The sequence below is a fragment of the Typopeltis vanoorti genome, chromosome 11, assembly GCF_054136105.1.
Source record: "Typopeltis vanoorti isolate ZY-2024b chromosome 11, IOZ_Tvanoo_1.0, whole genome shotgun sequence".
In the NCBI taxonomy this organism is placed as follows: Eukaryota; Metazoa; Arthropoda; class Arachnida; order Uropygi; family Thelyphonidae; genus Typopeltis; species Typopeltis vanoorti.
In genome coordinates this window covers 98092608-98103341 of record NC_143559.1, presented here as the reverse complement: position 1 = coordinate 98103341, position 10734 = coordinate 98092608, and the positions used below count along the sequence as shown (strand labels likewise).

Here is a 10734-nt window from a genome sequence, read left to right as displayed (position 1 = left end):
CCCCTATTCCACTCCGAATTCTCAGCCACCATCCATGCCTTCTCAAAAAAGTGTGCCAATGCTGTAAAAGGAAAAAACCTCTGCTTACTACAATTGCCTCAAGACCAGAACTCCAGCTGCCCTCTCTGCCTATACTGCAGCCCACAACAGTTGCAAAAGAATCATCACCAAGTCCAAGTCAGACTTTGAAAGGGTAATTAAGCGCAACTTCTGCCCACCCAGTTTTCCACGACTCTCACACCCAGATGCTACTGTAGTCACCTCACCAACTCTTCTCTTCCAATTCCTGCATTGATGACCTGAGCAAAGTTCCCTCCATGTCTCATAGTCTTCGGACAAAAAGAAATCCGAAGAATCCTGAATAACCTGAACCCAAACAAGGCATCTGGTCCTGATGGTAACTCACTTATTTTGTTAAAAATTGTGCCCCAAAGCTAACACCTATCCTATATCGTTTCTTCAATCTGTCCTATTCAATTGACTTCTACCCGACAACATGGAAACAGATCGATTCCGTGGAAACCAATTGCTCTTACTTCTGTTCTCTCAAAAATTATGGAGAAGGTCATCAACAACCAACTCTTGAACCACCTAGAGACATACCAACTAATCAGTTACCAGCAGTATGGATTCCACCACTCACAATCTACAGCTGATCTTGATTTCACCACCCACCTATGGACACAGGCCATGGAGAAAATTGGAGCATCTCACGTGGTTATGCTTGACATCTCAAAGGCATTTGATCGGGTTTGGCACAGGGGCCTCCCACCAAACTGCCATCCTGTGGTCTGCCTTCCTTACTCTGCAAATGGATTGCCAACTTTCTCACTGGCCACTCACTACATATCATGGTAAACGGCTTACTATTCTCAGATTTCCCCACCAATGCAGGACCCCAGGGTTATGTTCTTTCACCTACTCTCTTTCCCTTGTATATAAATGAATTGCTCTCACAGACTTCCAATCCTATCCATTGCCGATGACAGTACACTCCATTCCCCCTTTTCATTCGGCAAACCTGTAAGTGCTCAAGTATTAGAATCCTCAAGATCTACCATGACCAGGGACCTGAACTCAGATCTAGCTATATCTCAGTGGGGCAAGGACAACCTTGTAAACTCCGATGCCACCAAAACTCAGTTCTGCCTGATTTCTTGCAAGAAAGAGCTTGCATCACTCCCCCTTACTTTCAGTAATACTGAGGTATCCAAACACGATCAGATTTCCCTTCTTGGACTGACTTTCACCTCCAACCTTTCCTGGCACAAACATATTTCAACTATGGCTTCTGCAGCTGCCATAAAAACTTGGTGTACCTTTTCGCACAAGGCACTACTTCACAGCTGCTAACTATGGGAACAATATTCCCAGCCATGGAATATTGCTCCCATATTTGGGTGATGCACCAAAAGCCAATCTAAAATTGCTCGATTCTATCCAAAAGAGGGCAGTTGTCTAATTAATGATCCCTTTCTGAAGGTTCTAAAAAATGAACTACAACATCTACAAAGAACCTTCACAAGTAATGGCAACTCGTCGAAAACTATTAATAAGCATCTATACCACCACCATCAAAACAACTCAGAAACAAAGACAATCCAAAAGGTTATATCTCCTTACCATATATCAGCTCGCTCTCCACGAAACTAAGAAGAATTTTAAGAAAGTTCAACATAAAAACCTGTTTCTCTACTCTTCCTAAACTAAGATCGATTTTAAGCAAATACAAACAAGCTCACGACCATCTACAATTCCCAGGAGTGTACAAAATCACGTGTGACTGCGGGAAGCAATACTATGGCCAAACTGAAAAATCCATCCTCCTACGTCTAGAAGAACACAAGAGAGACATTTCCTACAAAAGAACTAGAGAAAGTCCCCTGTCAAGCCATGTACTGTTTTCAGTAAACACAAATGATGAAGGCCGTCAACATGAGATAAACTGGACAACAACCTCAAACCTTCATATATGCCGTGACGAGGTGGAGCGACACATAGTCGAGTCTAAGGAAATTGTTATGGACCCTCATCACATAAATAATAACCTCAGCTATAATCTACTGGACTCTTTCAGCTCTGCTATCCGATATTGGCACATGTGTGAAATCAGATGCACGCAGCTACTTAACAATAGAACTTCAACACGGACTGTAGCTACAGTTCAAAGCTAACTGATTTTATAATAGTCGTTTTATAGTGATATGATGTTTCTTATAGTGTTTACTTGCTTTCTATGTTCCCACACTGAAGAAGTCGGACAATCCGATGAAACATGTTGCATTTTGAATAAATTTAATTGTTATTCTAGTCTCGGTTATAGTCAGTATATATAAATATGAACATATCCCAGTACCAAGTTAATACTACAAAATGTATATATATATATATATATAACCTAGCGAACATGAGAAGGAGGGGTTATACAGAATTTCAGTAGATGGAATTTTTCATTTTATGGAGGGTAGGGAAAGGATGAAAGGACATCCATGGAAGTTGAGAATGAATGCTAAATTTTTCTCTTATAGAGTAGTGTGTGATTGGAATGGATTGCTTTTGGATGTTGTGTGTGCACGTGGTTTGAAAAAAATATCCATGTTTGGTCTCTAGAGTATGGTTTCTGGATCAGCTAAAAATGAATTTAAAAAATGCAAAAAACTTACAAAAAATAATTTAAAAAAAAAGAAAAAACATTACCCCATCCACATTATTACTGTACTGTAGGTTTGTAACCTTTCCTGTCTGAGATTCACATAAAAATGTGGATTAAAAAAATTAAAATTATATAATAAATACTTTTAATTCCTTTGTCTCCCTTTACTAATTTGAAATTTTGTAGTTCTGGACACTTAAAGAAAAATTCTCCTTAAGTATGCATAAGTCGGCAATCATTGGTTGCTGTTATCATTAAATGAATGGCTGGCTTACTACTAACATAAAATATTATCATCATCAGCTAATGCCTTTTATTCCCTTATAGCGAGTAGGCCAGGTGTTTTAGCCTTATCTAACTTTTTTGTAGACTGAGTGGGCAGTTCAGCTTCACTGGTAGCCAATCAGAGATAGCTGTCCCAAGACTATCACTAATTTTAAGTGGCATCTCATGGTCCCTAACTCTAACACAATATTTTTAATGTCTGAAATAGCGAAAGTTCTGTGGTTGATTTTCTTGAGTTTACGAGACAAAAAAACCCTGAGTTTCCAGGAGAAAAAACCTGCTTGCCAGTGCCAGAGATCGACTAACTCAGGAACCAGTTGAAAAAAAGGCTTAGTTAAAGTTCCTCTAGTCAGTGACTAGAATCAAATTTAGAACACAGTTTCTTTGTACAGCCTAGCACCAAGCAGTGCATACACGACTTCCACTGAGCTACACAGGCTAACATAAAATATAAAAGAATAAAATCACAGAACAAGAAATTCAGCACTAACCTAATCCTTTTTTTTATTATTTATGTAGCAGCTAAATTTAATTTTAATTTTCTGCAGTAAAGCATGGTCTGAATTCTTGATTTGACAAATTGAAGGAAGTTATTTAATTAAAAATTTATTTTAAATGCTTAATTGCAACTCTCATTTAGACCTGTTTGCTGATTTCATTTAACTAAAAATCATATTGCATGCTGCATTAGAGTTTCATACGTAAAGAATAAATTTCAAAAAGATTTCTTCATTTGGTGATATGTTATTTAAAAAAAAAATAAAATCTATTGTCCTTCACATTTCTAATAAAAATTAAATACATGTATTTGTAGATTTACTCCAAACTGCAAAAAATTTGGGACCTAGAGGTAAAAAGAAAACTTTTAGATTTCTCAGACTGAGTATTGCTGTTTTAGTCAGATAGTAGTTGATTACTCATTATGCATACTGCATCAGTATATAGTAATCCCTCAATTATCCAACCACAGAAGCAGAGCGGTTTGCTTGTTGGATAACTGAAGGTACAATTACATGGTGCTCTACTAGCAGAAAATCATTTGACACACCAACCCATTCAAGGATCCAATAAGCAATGGTTTGTTCATTTGAAGATTGGATAAATGAGAGATCACTGTAATATAAAAGTTAACAGACAGTAGTAAAATTAAAAACAGTTAAAAGTCTGGAAGATTTTGTAGAACTGCCCCTCTCTTCCATGAGACATATCTATAAGATCAGGAAGGCCAGCAGTTCTGTGGTTGCTACTAATAATTTTTTTTAAGAATGGAATTCCTGATATTTGTGTGTATTTGATTGAAAATTTAATTATTCCCCTCTCTCTCTCTCTAAACTTTATACTTTGCAGTCATTTCATTTAATTGTTTAAATTAGTAATGGCCATGGAGATGTGTATTTTCTAAACAAACATAACTTATTATCCTGTAAAGATGAAGTTTTGTAATGATTTAAAAAAAAAAGGTTAGAAAATATATGAAGAAGAAAAAAAATTCAAAACTATAAACAGTTGATCTCTAAGTAAAAAAATACTGCAAATCCCCCCCCCCTCCCGTTGGTTGGAAACGTGTATACTAATACTGGTCTGAGATAAAATCTTGGGCATTAGTTGTTAAACAGGAAAATGGTTTCTTTTTGTTTAATAATATCTGAATTAAAAGCTTGAATCCTGATTTTTTTTTTCCTCTTTTTATTTTCTTAAATTTTAGCTGAATAATATTTTCTATAAGTTCATAAGCAGCATTGATGATGTTTTGGACTACAATTGATAATGTAATAATAACATTCTTTTAGCTGATATGAATGGATATTAGCAACAGGTGGCTGCTGTAAGTAGGCCAGTCTGGTAATGCATGCAGAATTTACTAATATGGCACTGTGACCTTTTAGGTCTAGTAATTTTTATTTAGATACATTTCTCTTGAACTACAGCTATATTGTACTTTTTTTTTTTCTATCATCAATCGTTATTAATAATACTGAGATATTAATGAAATTTTAAATTATTGATAGGGATCTGCTGTTAAGGAAAAAGCATTTTTGAAAATATGAATTTTATTTAAAAAAAAAAAAGAATAAAAAATGTTGAAAATAATGATAGAAATTTTAGATCAAAGTGGTCATGAGTTTGGTGCAAGCATCAGTTGTATTTGATCTTTGTATTTATATGGTAATTTTATATGTAATTAATATGACACTTTTATTTATTTATTTATTTTTTAATAGCATCAGGAACTTCTTTCTCTTCTCTTCTCTTGACCTACTAGTTTTTCCAGTTTACAAGAATTGAAAAACTTGGTAAATTTTTAAAACAACTTGCAAATGAAATTTGATTTTAAAACAAAACCATTTGATGGTAATCCTGGTGACAGAACTGAATTAGGTCATTCTTAAGAGTATTCATTTTGTTAACGTTAGTGGTTTCAGCTATTTTGTGGCTGATAGGGAGGAAGAAATTTATAGTGGGAAGGAAGTCACTATTGTAAATTTGTAGTGCAAGTTGTAGAAATTCATAGTGCCTTTTGGGAATTTTTTTGTGACATGTTCATGGAATTGTTTTTTCAAAAGCAATTTGTACATAAGATGTAAGTCATTCTTTCTTGTGCACTTTAAATTTGATATAATTGCCAGGACAACTTATGAAGAAATAGTTATAAGAATGAATTATCTTTTAATATTATGCATTTTAAAAGTAAAGCAGTTTCTATGAATAAGTGATATACTGTACATTTGAATTCCAGTAGTTGAACACACAGCCTTCACAGCTCAGTCAGCAACATTGCTGCCCTTTTGAAAAGATCTGAGTTTGAATCCTGTCCACGATGTGAAGAACTTTTTTTAATTAGATTTGTATGCACTAAGTTATTTGGTTATGACAAGCCATTGAGTCTAACATATAATGGAAAGTCTAACATAAAATTTATTATAAAAGTTGTATTTTTAGAATTGATACCTGTGTTAATAAAGAGTTCAGAAAATATATGTGCTAGACAGTTGTTATTCTGTTTGAGAAATGAAAATTTTAAAATAATAATAATAAATCATGTTTCCTTCATTTTAATATATTTAAGACTTGATTTTGTATACTTGTTTTCTTTTCTTTCCCAAATTGTGTTTAATTTATTCTATAAAGATACTGTTGCTTAATCATTAATTCTTTTTCAAATATTTAAGTATCTTATTCTTTTTATTTTTTTTGTCTGCCCAAAAAAGTAAAGAGGAATTGATGAGAAATTCAGATCCATTATCATGGGGACTGAGTGGAGAGAGTCTTATGACTGAAGCTGAGAAATATCATAGGTAATAATTCTGTAGTAAAAGTGTCTTATTTTATTGTTGCATGAATACATTTTTCCTAATTGTTTTATGTGCTGTACTACTTCAAAACATCTTCTTATAGTATATATAAAAATCAAAATTAAAACAAGTTGTTCTTGGAGCTTAAGAATTCAGGAATTTCTATTTTTATTTCAACTTATTTTATGAACCCCCCCCTGCAATTCTTCTGCATTGCATGGGGGGGGGGAGAGTTCTGTTTTCATGAACACCTCCATTTTTTTAAATTTTTTTTCCCCTAATTTACAAGCAAACGTACCACTACTGGTATTGTTTATCTTCTCATTACAGCAAATCATAACTCATCCAAAAACCATATATCCCAGAAAGGCTAGTTATCGGAACTGCAGATATTGTTTGGTCCAAAAAAAAAAAAGTAATTCTATAGTAAGTCATCACCAGAAGTGCAGTGAACACAACTTCTTTCTCAGACACAAAGAGTTTTTAAAATCAATTTTCAGTTGATCGTGAGTCAGTCAGGCAATCATATAAGAAGGCAGGAGGTTTTACCTGCCAGAAACTGAAGTTCTTCTAATGAACTAAGATTTATGCATTGTTAGCCATTGTACTGGTGAGAAGGAAGTGCTTTTATAAGAAAAGCATAACTAGTTTTTGGAGGCTGCAGAAATTATAGCTGAAATGTGTTTGTGCAAGGAAAGGCATAAGTTAGCACAAGAAAAAAAATTCTAATCATGCTTAGATATTTGGGTATTATCAAGAGTAATGAGAAGTGAAGTGAAATCTCTCTTGTAGAAATAAGACAGGACTGTGCTTTGGTAGCATTCAAAAGATTATCCTTGTCTCATTGCATAAGACTATGGAAATCCTTATGAAAGGTGATTGTGCACTATGTGGAATGTCAAGAAGAGCACTAGAGTGGTGTATTATCATCAACAGAGTTCTGGATAGGATTTTGAAGTCAGTAAGAGTTCATTTATGTACAGGAGGATGAGAGTGGGTGAAAGCCTGAGACATTCCAGCATTGGTGGGGGATATATGTGAAAACCATTCATCATAACATATTTTCTGAGTGACAAGAAAGGAAGCTACCAACTTTGCAAAGGATAGAAGGTAGACCATGGTAGTTTACTGAGTAGGCTTCCATGCCAGACCTGATCATGCCCTAGAAATATCAGTTGGCCATCTGAGTTTTTCTGCAGACTGTTCTGGCTTATGTTCATAGGTGGGTGAAGATGACCAAGGAGATTGGCTATACGTTGAGAGTGCTGAAATTCATATTGCTGATTATTAATTTGTTTATGATTCTATTAGTTTATTAATTTTAGTGTTGATGACCTTCTCCATGATTTTCGAGGGAACTTAAATAAGATAGTAGTTTGTTGGTTGACTTTTATCACTTTTTTTTTTCTGTTTTTTGGGAATGGACTTGTTTCTATGTTGTAGGGTGGATGCCAGTTGTGAGTAGGAAAGATTGAAAAGATAGTGTAAGATAAGCGTTAATTCCAGAACACAGATTTTTAGCATAGTAGGAGGGATGCGATCAGGACCAGATGACTTATTGGTATTTCAGCTATTCGGGATTCGTCTTGTTTTTTTTCTAATGAAAGACTAGTGGCAGCATCCAGTGCTATGCATGCGTCTTGGTAGTGTGTGTGTGTGGGGGGGGGGGTTGTCTTGGTCATGAATGCAGGAATTGGAGGAGAAGACTGATCATGCTAGCCTTATCTTTAGGTAAGACTCTCCAACCTGTGCATCCTGAATGTTACAACAGTACCATTTAAGAGAGAGAGAAATATGGATAGTCAGAAGTTGAAACCAATTACAGACTAGAAAACTTGACTTCTATTCCCTAATTGGGTTCAACATTGCAGCTAACAACAGTTGTAAAAAAACATTTTAAAAAATCCATATCTGATTATGACAGGGCCAGATGTAGAAAACTTGCCTCCTGTTCAAATGTTTGTCCAAATGACTGCAGCTCATAATATCTACCAAAAAACATTTAAAAAAAAAATCCAAATCAGATTTAGATAGGGCCAAATGCAGAATAAAGAATAAGTGTGACCAATGAAATCAATGGGTATTCTACCCATTCTGTGGAAAGAGCATCGGCAACCCTATCACTTTTTCTTGTAGTGACTTCGCTCCAGAATCCTAATATGGGTAGGCTTTATAATGAATCTTATGCTTCATCTGCTCATGCAGATGAAGATGTCAGATCTGCATCAGGACTTAGGCAGAGGGTCTTGTTTGAGAAGTATATTACACAATTCAATATTACTGTCAATGAGAAATACTGAAAACATGGGATTAGCCTTAGAGCTGAACACAGGTACATGAATGTATGGGTGGATACAGATGGGTATTCTGGATATTGTCTGAAGAGAGATGGAGAAGCACAGAATTGACATCCTGAGAATTACAGAGGCCAGATGGAATGACAAAGTTCATTTCAGAAGGCCGAATGGTGAACTAGTTTTTTATTATTCAGGCAGTGATTCAAAGCATTACAGGGTAACTGAGGAAAGATATGGCAAGAGCTCTTCTCAGTTATAAGCCTATTAATGAGGATACCTTTTATTAGATTTACGGTTCATCCTACCAATGTGTCAGTCTCAGTTATTTCAGCATCTACAGATAGGTCTGATAAAGAGAGTGAGGAGTTCCATGAAATTTACAGACTGTTTTGGACTGCCTACCAAGGAGATATGTTCTTTGTCATCTTGGGGAGGACCTAAGTGGGAAAGAGCATGATGGTTTGGTCTGGGAGAATGTAATGCCTGTGCTGAAAGGCTATCGGAATTTGCCCATGCTGACAGATTAGTTATTACAAATAACTGCTTCTAGAAACAAAACACCTGCGACATACCTATACTTGGACCTCAAACATTGATTGGTCAAGGCACAGATTGATTAATTACATCCTGGTACTCCAACAGTGGAAGACAAGCATCTTTGATGTGCAGACTGTTGCACAGACCATCAGCTAATAAGAGCCAAAGGAAGACTGAGACTCCGAAACCTTCCAGGTGAGGCCCATCCTAGAATGGATCTTAGGGTAATCTAGTGAGTTCACAGAAGAAACATCAAACTGATTCACTGCTCTTTTTGTAGATAGTGATGAGAATACAGCTGGAATTCTCTAGGAAGGAGTCACGGTTATAATACTTCTAATTGAGCCAAGAAGCATCTAGGCTCAATTAGAAGATCAAGAGACCAACAGATCTCTGATTCAGCATGGGATCTGCTCAGATGGAGAAGGTTGGAGAAACAAAGAGCAAGGACTACAGAATAGAGGGGAGATATGATAGCGACCTACAAGTTGGTAAGGGATTGTTATAGGATCAATGTTAGAGAAGTTTTACAGAGAATAGTGGGAGATCAGGGGAGAAGCAGAGGTCATCCCTGGAAACTGTATAAAGAGGGTGTGAGTAGGGGAGTGAGAGGCAGGTTTTTTTCGTGCAGAGTTGTGAATGATTGGAATGCCTTGCCTGAGAATGTGGTGTCTGCAAAGAGTTTGAATGTGTTTAAAACATGGTATGATGAGCTGTGTGTGTGTGTGATAAAAGGACCTCCCAGATGAGTCTTTGACTCCATGAGGTCTTGGGGTGGTAATAATAATAATAATAATAATATGGAAAGTTGCATAGAGAAGTCAGAAAACACATCATGCAGGACAAGGAAAAATATGATGCTAAGAAATGTGAAGAGCTAGAATTCCAGATGAGGGAACACACTGTTATAAAAGGATGTTTGGGTGAGTTCATGACCTTAAGCACAAGTTTTATCCCAGATTGAATGTTATCAAGGACAGGAATGGAACAGTACCAAAAGAAGAATAAAAATTAAAAACAGATGGAAACAGTGCTATGAAGAACTGTATCATAGAAAGGATAAAGAAAATTGGGAAGGGAGAATTTTTTATTGGAACTACCTCTGCTTAAGCATGAGGTTGTAAGAATAGTTAAGGAATTTAACAACAATAAAGCCTCAGGTGCATATGGAATCCCAGAAGAGTTTAATTAACACCACAGGGGATGGAGAGATAATAGTATTTCATAGCTTCATTACAAGAACATGATGGCGTAGAAACTGGAAGAAGTTAGTATTCATATCACTGTACAAGAAGGGAAATATGGAGGACTGCAAATTCTATTAAAAATCATTCTAAATGAGATTGAGGGCAAAGATGCTTGAGGAATTAGTAGGTTGCAGGAAAGCCAAAGGTTCTAGAGATCAGATCCTTTGCATTAGACAGATCACTGAGAAGTGTAGAGAATTTAGACTCCATTTGGTATTGTTCTTCACAGACTATTACAAAACTTTTGAGCATATTTAACATGTGAGACAGCAGGCGATAATGAAAATAACGGTTTTTCCTTAACAGGAAAATGTACAGTGAGCAAGAAACTGCGGTTAAAAACGGGTGTTGGATTAATTGATTGGCTCAAGATAGGTAGGAGAGTTAGCTAAGGGTGCTTACTTTCTCTTCACCTGTTTAGT

The 10734-nt window shown here is 35.8% G+C and overlaps 1 protein-coding gene across 1 annotated transcript in view; it reads left to right on the top strand.

The window, feature by feature from the left end:
• Positions 1 to 6160: 6160 nt before the first annotated feature.
• LOC150101867 (uncharacterized) overlaps positions 6161 to 10734 on the top strand; it is a 117667-nt gene continuing 113093 nt past the window's right edge. The window contains exon 1 of the mRNA XM_090399918.1: positions 6161 to 6234. Within this exon, the coding sequence (XP_090256044.1) occupies positions 6161 to 6234 (74 nt within the window). The remainder of the gene's footprint in view (positions 6235 to 10734) is intronic.